A 19,360-nucleotide genomic window follows, 5' to 3' on the forward strand; every position below is an offset into this window, starting at 1 on the left:
TTACATCGCACAGTGCACGGGCCTCTAGAATTTTCCCTCCATCGAAATTCGACCGCTGTGGCCGGTTGGCGGGGTCGAACCCGCGTCTTTCGCGTCAGCATGCCGAGCACAGTAACCACTGAGCTTTCCCGGCGGCCCTCACCGCTCACTCTCGGGAGAGGAAGCTCCACTATATCGTTAGCTACCGACAGGCACGTTTCCTTAAAAGCCACATACCTGTCACCCCGCCGACACACCTTTAACATGCAGCTTTTGCATAAGTACTCAGACAATTCGACACGTTTCTTAACTGGCTGTCCCTCCCCTTTGCAGGCCACCAGCTTCTGCTAGTCCACCGTGCGCGGGAGATTACAGTTAGTGGTGGCTTTTGTACTGAAAGGCCCGCCCAGGATGGATAAAAATCTTTTTTCTTTATTTTCCCATTTCAGCAAAATTTCTGCCTTTCGCTTGGAAGAAAAAGAAGAAGAAAAAAACACATGAATAGACTATGCCGAGGCAGGCGTACACACACATGGATGAAAATTCGAAGAAGGGTTTAGTACCCTCATGGATATTTGTTCCTCCATTTATTACTCTCTAGTGCGCATTCAAAAATGTAAAATAATAAGCGCTGGACGCGTATATTGGCGGTAAGAAAATCACCAAAAGGAAAGATCGATCAGCTTTCGTTTGGACGAAAGAAAACGAAACACAAATTAGAGAAAATTCTACTCGGAGAGTAGGTTACGCTTTTTGGCATGTTTCATCTTAAATGGTAACAAAATTCATCGTTAGGATTTAGGTTTGACTTTATCATACCCGAACTTCCGGACAACATCCATAAAAATGAACCATAAAAGGAGCACATCCGCCGAAGGGAAGGCGATAAAGATGACGACGGTCAGAGGGCTCGCTACTGCCGAACTTAGCATGGCACACGAAAGTCACCTCTGAGCGAGCAATGGTGAGTGTACGGTCATTGGTTTTTCTTCAGCGCCGTATGCTTGTCCCGTCGCCTGCCCACTAATCAGCTCGAACTGTAGAAGTGGCGGGCAATCCGCGATGCCCGTGTGCGTGAAATCGGGTGGGGCAGGAGTACTCAGACACACTGAAGTGCGCCTGCAAGTAGGAGACAGCGCGAAAGGAGCAGTTGTGTCCGGTGGCCGCAACCCGCGACTCTGACACAGGCAAGCGCGAGGCTGTGCGCCGCAAACGGTAGTTGATTCCACTTGGCAAGCTATAACCTGTTGTGTAGAGACGGAGCTAAGCTTCTGTTAAAAACAATATGCCTATTTGGAAGAGTACTTACGTTTTGACTGTGTACTGAAGAATGACGAGCAGATTGGTTGTCATTTATCACCAGGCTGGAGCTATACACAGTTTTCGCGTCTCGGCATGCATAAGAAATCATTTCGAGTTTTGTGATGCAGTGTGCCTCGCATGTTACGCAGGCGCTCATAATCTAATAGCACATACGCTCCAAGTAACTTCTCAAGGTAGTGGGCTTAATTAGCGCAAAAGATTTAACACGTTGTTTCGTATTCAGCACCATCACAGGCCAGGAATGTTCAAAAATAGGATAAGAGTGAGGAAGTAATTTAATATGCTCAGTGTTAACGTTAAGGCTGGAGCTCACACTTCAGCGAGGCTGCGTTTGAACGGAATTAGGAGCCCTGCATTTGATGAAGCCTGGGAGCTCAGCCATGGCGAATTCCGTGCTGGTAGCCATATAACGTATTGCTTTCGGCTTTCAGTTGTACTAGGATCCGCATCGTCTGGCCTTTTGGTTTTTCTACGGGCGACTGTATTTGTGTTTTTAAGTTTTTTTGTAGAGACGCTCACTGACGCGGCAGCGAGAGCGCTCTACTCTATACTATTTAACAGAGGGCAAAGATGAGGATGCAACAGGCAGTCACAATTCAGTTGTCTCTGCGATCAGAACTCAAGATTAATACATCAAAAACAAAAGCTGTTTTATTTGCACCATCACAAAAGCCTGTAAACTTTGACATAAACTTATATCTTGGAAACGATAGGCTAGACCTTGTGAAAGAGGTAAAAGCCTTGGGAGTAATCTTTAATGAACACTTAATCTGGGATGCTCATGTCGACCGGATAAGTATAAGCCTCGCGAAGACTTGCGGTATACTATCTCGTCTTCGCTACACTATTCCTCCAAGGATTAAGGTTTTAATGTATAATGCCCTATTCTCTCCTCATATAAATTATTGCAGCCTTGTATGGGGCACAACGTTCCAAAAGAACTTTCACAAACTGTTTCTTATACAAAAAAGAGCTATCCGTCACATCGCAAACGTTTCGTACGACGCCCACACAAGCGAATTATTTCCACTTCTTGATATTCTTCCTGTCCAGCATATATACGAATTCAACCTTTTGATAAAATACAAACACAGCCTGAAAAATTCTCTCTACTTTCTCACACTGTGCGGCCTCACAAAAACATCGCAACTTTCCTACGACATCAGGCAGAGAAAGAGTTGGACGCTGCCATTTTCTAGAACTAACCAAGGATACAAGAGGATAGCAAATCGTCGTCCAAAACTGTTAAATAATTTAGAGGATGTAAATCTAGATATAAAGAATATCTCAAGAAAAGACTGGAAAAAATATCTCATTTCTAGAACAGATCTTGCAACCTAACCTAGCAATGTAATTAACTTCCGGTACTCAATGACAATTTGTTGCGATTGTATCGATAATGTGTACTCCGTCTAGTGGTGGCTTTATATGGTTTCCCTTACATTTCATTGTATCAAGTCTTATGTAACTTTGTTTAGCTTTTTTCTGCTTTGAGTTTACAGAAAAATGAACATGGTGCGTTTTTTATTATGTGTATTATGGTAACATGACAGGCCAAGTGTTTGAGTAGCATTGCAGTGGGCAACATACTGCCGCGAATATTTGCAGTGTTTATTCGTTTTTCAAATCTGCCGCGACACCACCTTATCGCTTTGTTTGCGACGCAAGACGCGACTAGATTTATCTCGATTGATCGCAGCCAGGCAAAGCTGATTCTACGTTGTTCCGGAATGTTCTAGTAACTTTGCGCCCTTTATCTCGAATGTTCGCTATCAGCTTTAAATTGAGCACGGCCGACAGCGGCGGGCATTCTGTTCGACGACCGCCGAGCACGCTTGTCGCTTCGCCGCCGCCGAGTGATTCAGTCCATTTTGGGTGCAAGTCAGCCCAATAAACAGTTCTTTTAGAAGATCCTTTCGTCCGTCTTCATCGCTGCTTCGACTGCCGTCACCACTACGTGACATCTGGTGGAGGTGCGGGGTAGCCTTCCATGTTCCGGACGCCCCCTTCAAGTCGTGAAGCCAGCCCTGAGCGCTTCGCACCCGAGGACGAGCCAGCAGCTCAGCGCGCCAGCCGACGTCTCCAGGGAGAGGAGCCTGAGTTCGGGAAACTGCCGGACCGCACAAGACAGCGAAAAGACGCGGCTACGAGCACCGCAACCTCGCCGAAGATGTCGACACCGATCATACTGCAGCAGCCGCGGGTGCCGCCAACTTTCAATGGATCCCTAGGCGAAGACCCTGAAGAATGGTTGGATCAATTTGAGCGCGTGGCGTCATTCAACAAGTGGGATGATGCGGCAAAGATTGGACACGTTTTTTTCTCATTGGATGGCTCCGCACGCACGTGGTACGAAAACTACGAGTCGTCCCTTACGACATGGGAGCTATTCAAGAGAGAACTATTGAAGGTATTTACCAGTGTCGTGAGGAAAGAAAGAGCCGAACGACTCCTCGAGTCCAGGATCCAGCTTCCGAATGAGCCCGTCCGCAGCTACGTCGAGGAGATGAAGCGCCTATTTCGCCGCGCCGATCCCGGGATGACAGAGGAAAAGAAAGTTCAGTTCTTAATGCGCGGCGTAAAAGAACAACTCTTTGGCAGCCTCGTCCGTCAGCCGCCAAAAACGGTCGAGGAATTCATGCAGGAAGCCTGCACGATTGAGAAGACCCTCGACGTCCGAGCTCGGCAGTACAACCGCCCTTCCTCTACCTATGCAATCCGTTCGGACACGCCGGCCACCACCAGCGACAGCTTGCGGGACGTTATCCGCGAAATCGTCCGAGAGGAGCTACGCCGATTACTGCCATCCTCCCCACAGCCACAAGCATCGACTCTGATGGACGTGGTACGGGAAGAAGTGCAACCGGCACTTGGCACCCCGACGGCCACAGAACCCCAGGCCATGACCTACGCCGCTGCAGTAAGGACTGCTCAGCCCCAACGACAACCCCCACGTCCTCCCCGAGATGAGCCACTTGGTCCACAACGACGCCTCCCAGCCCCCGCCCGCCCAGCCTATGACCGACCCTCAAGCCCCAGGAAATGCGACGCCTGGAGGACTTCCGACAACCGGCCGTTGTGCTTTCATTGCGGTGAGGCCGGCCATATTCTTCGTCACTGCCCGTACCGATGTATCGGTCTTCGAGGATTTGCCGTTAACGCCCCACGACCACGCTTCGGACAACGTCCGCACGAAATCGACGAGTACCTGCGTCGAGAAGAGTACACGCCGAACCGCTTTTCGCGCTCACCATCGCCGTCAACCTCGCGCTTTGCGTCGCCACGCCGCAGCTACGCAGCCGCGGTACGAGGAAGGTCGCCCAGCCCCCGTAGGGGAAACTAAAGGCAGCAACCTCTGGAGGTGAGGTTGCTCACGAGCTAAACGCCGAAGATCCTCCACCGACCACGCCCCATGAAGACGCTGCACCCGCGACGCCGCATGAAGAACCGACACTCGCTGCACCGACGCCGCACACAATGAGAACCTCGACCACGACGCAAGCTACCTTGAAATCGACGCCGCCACCCAGAGGAGCTTCGACCACACGCCCAACCCGTGACTCGTATACGCGACGAAGCCGTGACCCGACGCCGAGAGCGACATGCAATGCAAGAGCCAGGACCTCCGACCTAGAAGTGACTATCGACGGCCGGAAAGTTACCGCTCTAGTCGACACAGGAGCCGATTACTCGGTGATGAATGGAACATTCGCTGCGCAGCTCAGAAAAGTCACAACGGCTTGGGACGGCCCACAAATTCGCACCGCTGGGGGCCACCTCATTACGCCATCAGGACAATGCACAGCGCGAGTGACTGTCAAAGGACATACCTATCCTGCGACCTTTGTTGTGCTACCGCAATGCTCCCGCGAAGTGATCTTGGGTATGGATTTCCTTAATGAGCATCAGGCGATCATCGACCTGCGATCCAAGCTGATCACGCTTTCGACGGACGAAGCCATCGCTTCGATGAAAACTCGGGAAAATCACGTTGCCTTAAGTGTCCTGGAGGAAGAAGTGAGCGTCCCACCCCGTTCAAGCGTTATCGTGACCGTAGGCGCCACGAAAGCCATAAACACTGAAGCCATCATCGAGGGGAACATGCAGTTGCTACTAGACAGAGGAATCAGCATCGCAAGAGGCATCGCACATTTCCGCAATGGCCAGGCCGAAGTACTGCTGACTAACTTCAGCGAAGAATACCGGCATATTAACAGAGGAACGACGATTGCTTTCTACGACGAAATATCTGACGTACGAGATTCCTTCGCCCTCTCCGACCCCTCCGCAGAAGATCCGCCTGACCAAGAGAACTCGCCCACTTTCGACATCAACCCAGACCTGCACCGGAACAGACAAGACCAGATCCGCAATCTGCTTCTAAACTACAGTGAGTGCTTTTCGACATCGCCGAAGGTGCGGCAGACGCCAATTGCCAAGCATCGCATTATAACGGATCAACACGTCCGACCTCTCCGTCAAAGCCCCTACCGTGTGTCTCCGCGAGAACGACAAGCCATCCGGGACCAAGTCGAAGAAATGCTTCGCGACGACGTCATCCAGCCTTCAAACAGCCCATGGGCGGCACCGGTTGTTCTAGTGAGAAAGAAAGACGGCACACTTCGATTCTGCGTGGATTACCGCCGCTTGAACAACATAACAAAGAAGGACGTCTACCCCCTCCCCCGCATCGACGACACGCTGGACCGCCTCTGCAACGCCAAATATTTCTCATCGATGGACCTCAAGAGCGGCTACTGGCAAATTGAGGTCGACGAAAGAGATCGCGAGAAGACAGCATTCATAACTCCGGATGGGCTGTTTGAGTTCAAGGTGATGCCATTTGGTCTCTGTTCCGCACCAGCGACGTTTCAGCGAGTAATGGATACAGTGCTGGCAGGCCTGAAGTGGAAAATTTGTCTGGTATATTTAGATGACGTCGTTGTCTTCGCCTCGAACTTTGAAGAGCACCTCAAAAGACTTCGAACAGTACTAGACGCCATCAAGTCGTCTGGCCTAACCTTGAAAGCAGAGAAATGCCACTTTGCCTACGAAGAGCTGCTGTTTCTAGGCCACATCGTTAGCAAGGAAGGAGTACGCCCAGACCCGCAGAAAACAGCCGCTATTGAACAGTTTCAACCGCCGGCCGATAAGAAAGCAGTGCGCAGATTTCTCGGACTATGCGCATATTACCGACGATTTGTGAAAAACTTTTCGCGCATCGCCGAGCCCCTAACCCAACTGACGAAGGCAGACGTGCCGTTTAAATGGGAAGCGCCGCAAGCAGAAGCCTTCAAAGAACTTCAGCGTCGTTTACAGTCCCCACCGATCCTTGCGCATTTTGATGAAAACGCCGATACTGAAGTTCATACCGACGCAAGCAGCGTGGGACTAGGCGCCGTTCTCGTTCAAAAAAGTGACGGGCTCGAGAAGGTCATCGCATACGCTAGCCGTTCCCTTTCTAAGGCCGAGGCTAACTATTCGACCACTGAGAAGGAGTGCCTTGCCATCATCTGGGCTACGTCGAAATTCCGCCCCTACCTCTACGGACGGCCGTTCAAGGTGGTCAGCGACCACCACGCGCTCTGCTGGCTTGCCAATTTGAAGGATCCCTCTGGCCGACTCGCTCGATGGAGTCTGCGTCTCCAGGAGTTTGACGTCACCGTCGTTTACAAGTCCGGACGCAAGCACACTGACGCCGATTGCCTCTCACGAGCCCCTGTAGATGCACCGCCGCTGGACGACGATGAGGACGCCTTCCTGGGACCCATCAGCGCAAGCTCTTTTGCTCAGCAGCAACGCTCGGACCCCAACCTAAAGGGCCTCATCGAGTACCTGGAAGGCAAGGTTTCTTCACCCCCCGCTTCATTCAAGCGAGGACTGTCTTCTTTCTGTGTGCAGAATGAGGTCCTTGTGAAGAAGAACTTTACAGCGAACAAAACAGCCTACCTCCTTGTTGTACCTACTTGTCTCCGCGAAGAAGTTCTACAGGCTTCACACGACGAGCCGACAGCTGGACATCTCGGGTTTACTCGTACCCTCCGCCGCATTCAAGACAAGTATTACTGGCCCCGACTGTCTGCCGATGTCGCACACTATGTGAAAACATGCCGAGATTGTCAGCGACGAAAGACTCCTCCCACACGACCAGCAGGATTTCTGAACCCCATTGAACCTCCCTCAAGACCCTTTCAGCAGATTGGCATGGACTTGCTTGGCCCTTTTCCAACGTCAACATCTGGAAATAAGTGGATCATCATAGCGACCGACTACCTGACCCGCTACGCCGAGGCGAAAGCCCTACCGAACGGAACAGCAGCAGAAGTGGCCAAATTTTTCGTGGAGTGCATTCTTCTTCGACACGGCGCCCCCGATGTGCTCATCACGGACAGAGGAACAGCATTTACGGCGGAACTCACGCAAGCCATCCTGCGCTACAGCCAAACCAGCCACCGGAGGACAACTGCATACCATCCGCAGACCAACGGACTGACCGAGCGCCTGAACAAAACCATCGCCGATATGCTCGCTATGTATGTCGATGCCGAACATAAAACCTGGGATGTCATCCTGCCTTACGTCGTCTTCGCCTACAACACCGCAGTGCAGGAGACCACCCAGATGACGCCTTTTAGGCTCGTCCATGGCAGGGATGCCACGACCACGCTAGACGCCATGCTGCCCAACATTACAGAAGAAGAGAACGTCGACGTTGCCGCCTACCTTCAACGCGCAGAAGAAGCTCGAAGGCTTGCCCGATTACGGATCAAAGATCAGCAGCGGTCCGACGCCAGACGCTACAACCTACGAAGACGCAACGCGGAATACAAGCCAGGAGACCAAGTCTGGGTGTGGACGCCCATTCGCCGCCGTGGATTGAGTGAAAAGCTTTTGCGCCGCTATTTCGGCCCGTACAAGGTTCTTCGTCGGCTGGGTGAACTGGATTATGAAGTCATCCCTGACGCAATGACTGCATCCCAGCGACGCCGCGTACGACCAGAAGTTGTCCATGTAGTCCGTCTGAAGCCGTATTATGCGCGCTAAAGGCCGCTGCATTTCCATGCTCTATTTTCGCAAAATCCGTTTTTTTCCCTTACTAGTCGCATTATTTGTTTTAATGCATCGGGTCGATGCTTCTTTGAGAGGGGAGTAATGCCGCGAATATTTGCAGTGTTTATTCGTTTTTCAAATCTGCCGCGACACCACCTTATCGCTTTGTTTGCGACGCAAGACGCGACTAGATTTATCTCGATTGATCGCAGCCAGGCAAAGCTGATTCTACGTTGTTCCGGAATGTTCTAGTAACTTTGCGCCCTTTATCTCGAATGTTCGCTATCAGCTTTAAATTGAGCACGGCCGACAGCGGCGGGCATTCTGTTCGACGACCGCCGAGCACGCTTGTCGCTTCGCCGCCGCCGAGTGATTCAGTCCATTTTGGGTGCAAGTCAGCCCAATAAACAGTTCTTTTAGAAGATCCTTTCGTCCGTCTTCATCGCTGCTTCGACTGCCGTCACCACTACGTGACAATACGCACCAATGTATGTCCAATAGTGCTATTAGTTGTGTCTTACTGCTTGTCATGTCTCCATGTACGCATATGAAAAGTAAGCTTGATTGTGTCCAATGAGAGTGTATACAACATATGTATAAGTGATCTTCTCTGCTTTTAATCCAAACACCTATAATTGTTTCAATGAGAAGCTGTATGTTAGCGCCCTTCAACCTGTCAAATAAAGGGACAGCAACCTTCGTCAAGCTGCTAATCAGCAGCTTTTTGTTGCTTGCCCTCGCATATTTGTACTCTTGTAAAAAATGCGAAATAAATTGAATTGACTTGAAAGTAAAAGACAAGCTACTCGAACCAGCCTCGTCCAGCTGGTAGCCCGAGCTGCTGCTGCACGTTATTGACAGCTCCTCCTTGGCTCAACAAAACAACGGCAATCAGTGCTCGTCGCCCGTAGTGCTACATTTGTTCCCACAATATGAACTGCAGCACTCTAAGCAAGAGTACGCCCATATGGGTGTTAAAAGGGAGTAAGCCGTCCTTATGGCACTCCCTTTTATAAAATGGAGAGCGCACCCTTTCCTGTTGAGAGAGGGGTGTTTGCCCAGTCTTTAAACAGACGCTGTGGACAATTTTAAGTTGGCCTATGTTTACAGAGTGTCCCGTTCTAATTGCAAAAGGAAAACTCAAAACGGATCTTTTGTCTGCGCCATCGACCGATTTCGGGAATGAAATGCGTGTGTCGACATTACACCCTAAACGCGACTTACACCCTAGCACACTCCCTTTTCCGTAAGGACGTTACACGCATGAATTGTCTCTTGCGGGAATACTTTTAAATCAGGTTTTGTCGCCGATAAATACGTCTTTCTCTGCCGTTCAAACGTCAGTATGGCCAGAAAGACAAAAGGGACAAATTTTTATTGATCACAATAATTGCAGTGTCTATTTCAATTCAGTGTTAGCTGCAAGAGTAGATCGTCGTATGAACTGCACGGATAAATCTACGCTATATCCTATATCTGAAATCACAAGGAAGGAATGGAGATGTACAGTACATTAAATGCGCAAAGTCCATAACAGGTGGCGCGCTGATAATGTAAGAAAATGGGCGCCGATAGCAGTAAAGGGCTAAAGGCTCAGGCAAAGAAACGTGATAACAAAGTTTGTTGGAATGTGGTGGCAGCATGCTACTGGCGCAAGACAGCACTAACTGCACATTGCAGTGAAGGGTGGTTATCCTTTGCTGGCATTAACTCGACTAACCATAAAGCCTTCACACTGTGCAAACATAACCTCTCTGACAGGGTAGCCATGCTGGTTAGTCCTAAAATTTACGACCATGATACCCCTATTTTCGAAAATCATCTACAGACTGTCTATAGACTTCATACTGACAACATTGTTTTCCTAGAGATATTTAATTTTGTCAGTCCATAGTCTATCGAAAATAGTGCCATAAATCTTTAGAGTTATGACTGTCTAAAGGATTTGTCCAGAAAAAGTCTATAAATTTAATAGCCATAAGTGTATAGACAGTCTATAAACCGCCTAAAGAAATTTTTGCAAGCGTAACTGCGTTGGTCGCAATATTTTCCACCTCCTGCTGCTGTGTCGGAAAGCGCGAGCTTGTCACCGTCTTTCACCTCCCCAGCACAATAGGCGAGAGTCTTGGAACGCAAAACATGGGAGTACGCGGGGCTGCTCGGTGCGTGCACTCGGAGTCTGCCGCCTTCCTTTGTTCTGTTTCGCTTCAACCGCCGTCATTGGCAGACTCCCGCTACTCCGCCGCGACTCTCGCTTTTTCTTGCCCCGCGGGCGGTAACTCGATCGGGGAGTGTTTTCTGCAGCATGCACAAGCTCCATGCGTGGCCCTCAACACGGCTGCCGCCGACAACGCGCGGGCTATACGGCTACGCGAATGAGCTTTCCTGAGCGTAGTGCGGCGTGTTTGGAAAATCTACACGGTTACAGTGCGACGCTGCTGCTGCAGCAAAAAATAAATAAAAAGAGAACAAAAATGACGGGCGTTCAAGTTTATTGATCCGAAGGAAATGCGAAAACGTTCTTCTCTATCTTCTATTCCTTTGTGCTACCATTCGGCAACCTGCAGCACGATCCGCACCGCTTCGACCACTATCGTTACTTGTAACTTAACCGCACCACTGTCATCACTAGTATCCAAACACTGTCGCCTGTCGCTGATGCATCCTTACTAAGTTGCAATTTCCAGTGCGCGCTATAGCAGGCGTTTCGTTATAAACGGAGTTTCGTTCTATTCGATGTTATAGCAAGTGGCAGGCGAAGGGCGCGGACTGACCCTAAATGCCACCTGCTACGTTTTGCAGGGAGGCGTCAAACAGACGCGGACGCTGCACAGTTTTCGCAGCCATGGATATACTAATGCTTTCGCATTAGCAGTTAAGCGTTTCCTTTAAGCGTATTTCTCTGAATAACTTGAAATGAGTGCGGAAACCGAACTTTCGGTTTTGCCTTTTTACTTCGGAATGTTCCTTAAGACATTGCCATGCACTAATCCCTGCGCGGAATCCGCTAACGCTCGCTAAAACGTTTATAACTCAATTTATTGTTTCGCTTTCACCATCCTTCCGTTGGTTACGACGGCACAGGCTAGTTGAGGCAGTCTAGAGGAGACACGAACCACACACAAAAAGTGCATTACAGTCTCTCCTTCCTAGTTTTAATCCATTCTATTATACCAACCTGCCCCAAGAGCAGGTAGCACAACACACTCAGTTAAAATCGCTGTGGATTCTACGCCTAAGTCACATCAACGATCTCCCAGCAGTCTATGACGTCACAACCCCTGTTATACTGCTGAAGCCGAAACAACACGAAATGAAAAAAAAAATGAGTGGTAAATTATTTACCGGACTCGGGAAAGTTCATGTGGCGACCCTTGTTTACAAATGTCTTGCGCATCATTCCAAAGAAGGAACACATGACGAATATCCGGAGTCCCTGCTCCTTTAACGGGGACGGCAAGGTTGCCGTTACAGACCCCGCACTTAAAGCTCTTCGGCGGGCAAAATATACACACAACAAAACCCTGAAGCGTCCTACTCTGTGGCGAAGCGTGCGAGCCCAACTTGTTCGTGGTAGATAATGGAGAAACATGGAAGTTCACGGGGGTTAAAGGGATGGTGTTGACTGGACGAAAGAGCAGTAAATGGGCTAACTGGACGCGGTTCCTGTCTGCAGGTGTGAGGACCAGGGGCTGGTGTAGGAGGAGCCCATGGATGACTACGACTACAAGGAGGCCACCCAGGCTGCCTGCTGGGTACTACTGCCTAACCTGGGTGGCCTGGCCGGCTTCTACATCGTCAAGTCGAAGCACGATCAGGTGGCGGAGGTGGGTCGTGTGCGGTATGCACCCTGATAGGATGCCCCATGGTCTGGACCATACCTCTCTTTATGCGTGAAGTGATTTGTCAGGTGATGGACTTGGTTAACATGAATACAACAGTAGCGCTTCGTACTTCCATTCACTGCAATGTAATGCGCCAAAGGCAGTTCTGCATGTGCGCTCGCTTGTGCTGCGTAAGCTCAGAAGAGAGAGAGATTTTGCAGTTTTAAGACAACCGCCCTTTAAATTGCAGGTCTATGCCAGCCTGCTTCTATATATGGGTGCTTCAGTGTGTTGCACTGCTTGCTGGAAGTTTTTCGCAACATTTTCTCCAGCGGCGGAATTCACCGCTTATCAGTACCTCTTGCTGGGCAAGTTGGTGTAACATTGTGTAACAAAAGTAAAAACAGCGCTAATTTTACACAAACCACACAGAAAGACGAGACAGGACGGGCGCTCGCCAGTGTTGTAGGGGAGTGTTTCACATTGAGAATGTAAGTACTGTTTGTCCTCAGGCACCAAGGCATGTGTTTATAGAATGGGTGGGTTAAAAATGAATCTGTAACGTTCCTTTGGTGTAGGAAATAAGTAACTGAAACGACGTGGGCTTGACCGATTTACTCCAAACCTCAGCACCTCCTTTCATCATACTATGTTCCCATCTAAGATCTCCATGCATTAACACGCCGTGACTACGTGTTATCGATACTGTGATGACCCCCATAATGCGCAGGTCCACACGGGACGGAGAGGCAAAGAGACACCGTATGGCTCAGTTTAAACAAACAGGTATATTCAATAATTACACATGATTAAGGTTATACATCAGAGGCTGGGGCGTCCGAGCTTACGTGCCGACGACTTCATGGGGGCGATGGAGTGGCTCCGGAGTTGGGCTCGAGCGGTTGCTGGCAGAAGCTGCACGCCGTCGGGCTTCGGCGCTGAAGGCCCTCTTGGCGAACGATGTCGTCCTCAGCTCAGACTGGACTGCACTCGTTTACATGCGCTTTTAAGCACTTGATTAACAAAGGACTAAGGGCGGTCATTTTCAGTGGCCCGCCCAAAGCATCAATTCTCCAATGAAAAATAACATGCGAGATGGGGACAACCCCTTGGGTTGGGCTTAGCCTCGAACCCAGATTCTTGTTAACAATACAAACTAAATAAACAACAAAAACGTCACCACTCTCTCTCAAGTGAGAGTATCCACAGGCTCTCCCTTCGGAGCTAATCCTTGCCTCAGGCATGCATACCGCCACCCACCATCGGTCCGCGTCGTTCGTCAGCAACAGAGGAGGGGGCGAAAGCGCCCTCGATGCTGCCGCGCTACCGACGGCGGGACACAGCTAATAATCATGAAGGGGTTCGTCTGTCGCTCCGGGAAACCAGATTAAGGGTCGCCCCTGTTTTTCCACATTCTTGGCGAGTACTGCCTGTCTGTCTGACAGGTGTCCGTCACGGCCCTTCTGGGAATGCGCTTTTGTTCACGAGGCACCGCGGGAAGCTGTGGGTGCCTTCCCGGCGATAGCCCACGTCGTAAGGGGAAGGAGGGGGGGCTAGGGCTTTCACTTGGGCGCACAAACATACCACCGCATCGTGGTCTCGCCCCCCCCCCCCCCCCCTCACGTGTTGATTCCGAGGGAAAGAATGTTGTCTTCGCGGTAGCGCATAGCGTCGGCTGTGGTACGGCGCGCTCTGGCCCGCTGACAGCTCCCTTGTCCTGGAATGTGCCCGGGAGGGCCGCACCTGGAACGGCCACGCAAATTGGGGAGGATAAAGCCTGTTTCCCCGCGGCGGTGGCGGCGGGTCCGGTTGGGTCCGGTTTGGCTTAAACCACTTCGTTCTGGTTGTCACTCTCAACGAGCATGGCTGGGTAATTGATGATGCCTGTCATCTGGGTCTCCGTCTACGCCGCGCCGTCGAACGTGGATCCTCGTAGCACACAAGGAATGTCACACTCGCTCACCCTCCAGAGGAATGTTCTCCGAACATTTGAGTCCACGCAGCTCCCCTTGTCTTTCTGAATCGCCTCGCACAGTGCGTCCGACAAAACACTTTTCGCTGCACTCAACACCACTGCACAACACCATATGCCTCCGCTGTCATAACTGGCGTCTCCAGGGGCAGCACTGATCTTCTTTTACAGATAAACATGAAACTCAGCACCCAAGCCTCTCCTTTCTAGTCCAAACTGGACGAAATAAATTTACCACAGTTACAAAAGAGCTCCCACTTCTAGCACGATCACGGCACAGACAAAAATATAGATAACGAAAGGAAGTAGGGCAGGTTCTGCATGCGCTCCGCATGCTCTCCTGTGAAGGTGTTACTTAATGACAGAAAGGTTTAACTACCAACTCCGATAACTTAACACATAAGCACATAGCAATGTTATGAGCTGCGGCATTACACAATTCTAACCAGTTCACAACTCCGCTCTGTTTACGCCATTAGTCCGACTTAGCTTTCCGATTTCGCAGCGGATATCGGCCTTCATGAGTCATACTAAGTAAGTCTGTGCCCCTTTGTCTGCTTTGGGACTCGCGAGGGCTCGTGGCAGGAGCCTCTCCTGGCGTTATCTGCGCGGCAACCTCGCGCGCTTCTTCTTCTAGCAATGCATGAAGTAAATCCGGTGGCATTCCGGCCGTCACCTCGGGCGCCTGCCGAACAAATGCAGGAGAGGGCGTTTCTTGCGAACTATCTGCGCGCTCCGCTTCACTTCTGTCCCCATCAAAATCCGCGCTTTCCCTTTCCTCATTTCGTGAATACTGAACCGGTGCCGACTTGAGGCGATTTGCGTGTATCCTTATCAAACGCCGGTTCACGTCTCGGACTCTGAAGTTTACCGGAGAAAGCTTCTCGACAACCTCGCACGGTCCTCTCCACTTCGTCTGGAACTTACGAGCTAGCCCAATCTGCCTTTGGCAGTTTTCAATGTACACGCTGTCCCCCACATCAAACGGCGCGTCTCTAGCACTGCGATCGTGCACCTCCTTCCTGCGCTTCGCCGCTTTCTTTAAGGACTCCTTTGCGATGTCCCTCGCCACTTGCAAGCGCGATTCTAGCTCAACCTTATAGTCGTCCAGTGAAGCGTATGGGACACGACGGGGGCCCTCTGGCACTTCACTAGGCTGGTCCGGGTCTCGGCCGTAGAGAAGAAAGAATGGCGATTCGCCCGTGCTCTCGTGTGCTGCGGAATTGTAGGCAAACATTGCATACGGGAGCCACAAGTCCCAGTCCCGCTGGTCGCGCGAAACAAAATGCGACAGGAACCCGGCCACGGTTTGGTTCAGTCGCTCAACCGCGCCGTTGCAAGCCGGATGGTACGGTGTTGTCTGCTTCTTAGCGATCTTAAGCAGCTCGCAAACTCTCCTCATTAGCTGCGACACGAAGTTCGTTCCCCGATCTGTCAAGAGTTGCCTCGGGGGTCCATGTCGGAGCACGATCTGTTCGACAAATGCTCTTGCAACCGTGTCTGCCTTCTGATCTGGGAGTGCTACCGCTTCCGCGTATTTTGAAAGGTGGTCGACAAATACTAAAATGTACTTGTTTCCGGAAGTGGTCGTGGGCAATGGGCCCATTATGTCCATACCTGTCCGCTCGAAGGGAGCCGAAACCTCAGGGAACGGCTGAATTGGAGCTGGTCTTCGTCCCTTGGGTGTTTTTCTTGCGAGACAGGAATGACACTTCGCACAGTAGTCTCTAACATCCCGTCGCATGCCACTCCAAAAGTACAAACGCTCCACACGCCTGCGTGTCTTCGCTACGCCAAAATGACCGGCGCATGGCGCATCGTGAAACGCGCGAAGAACCCTTTCTGTCCACGACCGAGGTATGACGACTCTCTCCCAAGCGGTTTTCTCTAATCTCCCTTTCCTGGTTGGCCTCGTGCGCCGACACAGGGTGCCGTCTTTGTCAATGAAATAACCTAGCTGTTCGGGGTGAGACGGTGCGCCCTCTAAGCTTTCGATTATTCGCTTCAGGTCAGGATCTTTGCACTGCTCTGTGCGTAATTCGGCGGGGTCGACTACGGGGACAAACTCATCTATAGCTGCCACGGCAGCTGTGCGGCTGAGTGCATCAGCATTCAGATGTGTCTTCCCTGACTTGTGCTCAACTTCAAAGCAGTATTCCTGCAGGTGTAGATTCCATCTAGCGAGTCGCGAGCTAGGGTCCCTGACACTCATCACCCATTTCAGAGGATGGCAGTCTGTGACTAGCTTAAATTTGCGGCCGTAAAGGTAGCATCTGAAGTGCTTTACTGCCCAGACAACGGCGAGGCACTCCCTTTCCGTAGCTCCGTACTTTTGCTCTGTGGGGCTCAGCTGTGGGCTAGCAAAAGCAACGGGATGTTCTTTGCCCTCGATAACCTGAGATAGCACGGCACCAACTGCGAACTTTGACGCATCTGTGGCCATAACGAAGGGCAAACTAAAATCCGGGTGGCGCGACAGCGGTGCACTCATTAGCTTCCTTTTCAGGGCCCCAAAAGCATTCTCCGCGTTTTCGTCCCAGCGAAAGGCGACATTTTTGGCTGTTAAGGCGGTGAGCGGCTTAGCGAGCTTGGCGAACTCCTCTATGTGCCTTCGGTAGTAACCGATCAGGCCGAGAAACTGCCGGACCTGGTGGACGCTAGTCGGGGATGGAAAATCCGAGACACACCTTAGTTTCTCAGGGTCCGGTCGCACGCCGTCAGTTGAAACAACGTGTCCGAGGTATTTCACCTCGTTTTTGAGGAATTGGCACTTAGAGGGCTTCAGCTTGAGACCCGCTCCTCTTAGTCGCACCAAAACCTGCTCAACATCGCGCAAATGGTTATCAAAACTGTCACTGTATATGATAATGTCATCCATATACACGAAGCACAGCCTCCCCAGAAGACCTGCCAGGATAACATCAGCGGTTCTCTGCCAGACAGCAGGGCTGTTGGCCAGACCCATCGGCATTCTTTTCCATTCATAGTGCCCTGAGGGCGTGTTGAATGCCGTTTTCTCGGCATCTGCCGGATCCATTGCTATCTGCCAGAATCCCGCCGCCATGTCCACTACCGTGAAGTACCTGGCAGAGCCCAGCTGAGAAAGCGTCTCCTGTATATTGGGGATGGGGTATGGATCGATGCGAGTTACGGCATTTAGTTTGCGGTAGTCCACTACCAATCGATACGAGCCATCTGGCTTTTCCACCAATAGTGCTGGTGCTCCCCAGGGTGACTTTGAGTGTTCGACAATGCCGCGATCAATCAGGTCCTGCACCTGCTGCTCCATCTCCTCACGTTGGGAGTAAGGAATCCTGTACGCACGCTGGTAAACGGGCGATGAAGTGCCGGTTTCTATCCTGTGCTTTATAACGCCACAGCAGCCCAAATCCAGGTTGGACGTGGCGAATACCTCCGAGTAGTCGTTCAGCAAACCAGCCAGAGCCTCCCTCTCCCTGGATTTTACGTGAGAAAGATCAAACGACACCTTTGGAGCAGCCGAAGGACTAGCATGCTCTACAGTTGCGAGTACCGTATCGGTGGGCTCACGTTGCTCTATCGCAGAGGTGAAGAAAGCCAATGTTTTGTTCTTGGGAAGGCTCAGTGGCTGCTGGCTACAGTTAACCACCCGTAGGGGCACTCTGTGGGCGTCATTAACTGTCACGAGGCACGCGGCTGCCTTCAGGCCATTGCTGAGAGAGTCGACCGGCTCAAGCACTCCCACGGCGCCGCTCTCTACATCTGAAGGCACAAACGCGTACAAAATGTGCTCCGACCAAGGAAGGACGACCGCCTCCTCGACCAGCCGGACGGCAACCCGCGAATATACCTTCTCCAATGATCCCACTGTTTGACGGGTGTCAATATCGGTAATGCGAATCTCAGCCCCTCTCCTGTTCGAAAACGGAACTTTTGATCCGCCCGCATTAACCTCTTCCTCAGAGAATGAGACTACTACCTTCCCTTTTCTCAAAAAATCCTGCCCTAATATACCTGACACTCCGTTTGGCAGAACACCGTGTCCGGGCATACGTAGCAGGGGTGCTCCAATGCAATTCCGCCGAGAGAGAAGTGTAACCGGTAGTGTCCACTTATGCCAAGAGGATCCCCCGTTATGCCTACAAATTTGGTTGCCATACCACCAGACGCTTCCAACACCTCGCGGTCCCCCTTCCTTCGAAGCGTGTTAAAACTGCTCTCCTTAAGCAATGTCACCTTTGACCCCGTATCTATCAACAATTCCATGCAACAACCATTTAACTTGCAACGCACAACAGGGCATGCCTCGTCGGCCACACAAACTACCACCACATCATCATCCACTGCTCCCTCCCCACGCTCCTCAGGCTGGGGAGGACTAACTAGTTTTTTGTCTCGGTATCTGGAGCCCCGCTGTAGGCTTGCTTAGGGCGTGTCTCGCCTGCTTCTCTGTGTGGCTCCCCACGGCGCACGTTTTGGCAGAACCTGGCGATGTGTCCGCGACCCTGGCAAGCGAAGCATACGATTTCTTCAAAATCTCGCATACCGCGCCTGTAGCTTTGTGGCGGTCTCCGGTTTCCAGCGAATGAGCGCTGTTGAGCGCGCGCTTCAACCTGGCGTTCTACCTGCTGAGATAGCAGCTGTTCTAAGCGATCTAATCGCTCTGTCAAGAGAGCAACCTCAGGGTTGAGCACCGCTCTCTCTATGACGCGCACTCTCGCTGCGGCTGTCGTTAACGCCTCATTTCGTTCCTCATCCAATGCGGCCTCCACGGCTTGGTCGAAATTGCTCGGCTTGCGCAAGAGCACGAACCGGCGCACGGGGTCTTGCAGACCAGCCACGAAGAAAGCGGTTATTTCCTCTTTAAGTATATCCTCCGCGTATTTCTTCTTTAGCTGGTCTCCTTCCTCCTCCCTGCTTAACGTATCGCGCGCTAAGCGCTGAAGCCGCGACGCAAACGTTCGCACGTCCTCCCCTACCATCTGTACGGCGTCACGGAACCTCTGTACCCGCACGTGACGTGGTTCAGTGTCGAAATGCTCAAACGCGAGCTTCTTAAATTCCGCAAATGATTTTGTGGATTTTACTTTTTCGTCTCGCCATGCAAAATCATGAGCAGCTCCTGCCATCTTACACCTCGCCATTCCCAGCATTTGAGCATCGGACCATCCCCCCATTTTCCCAATCTCTTCTAGCATGGAAAAGAAATCGCAGATTGGAACCCCTGTCTTAT

At 51.2% G+C, this 19,360-nt stretch overlaps 1 protein-coding gene across 1 annotated transcript in view; it reads left to right on the plus strand.

Annotated features, from left to right (window-relative positions):
- Nucleotides 1-836: 836 nt before the first annotated feature.
- The window catches only part of LOC144104520 (translocator protein-like), a 30,715-nt gene continuing 12,191 nt past the window's right edge, over nt 837-19,360 (plus strand). The window contains exons 1-2 of the mRNA XM_077637596.1: nt 837-943; nt 12,029-12,179. Coding sequence (XP_077493722.1) covers nt 12,063-12,179 — 117 coding nt within the window. The 5' untranslated portion in view covers nt 837-943; nt 12,029-12,062. The remainder of the gene's footprint in view (nt 944-12,028; nt 12,180-19,360) is intronic.

The sequence above is a fragment of the Amblyomma americanum genome, chromosome 9 (assembly GCF_052857255.1).
Source record: "Amblyomma americanum isolate KBUSLIRL-KWMA chromosome 9, ASM5285725v1, whole genome shotgun sequence".
Classification (NCBI taxonomy): domain Eukaryota; kingdom Metazoa; phylum Arthropoda; class Arachnida; order Ixodida; family Ixodidae; genus Amblyomma; species Amblyomma americanum.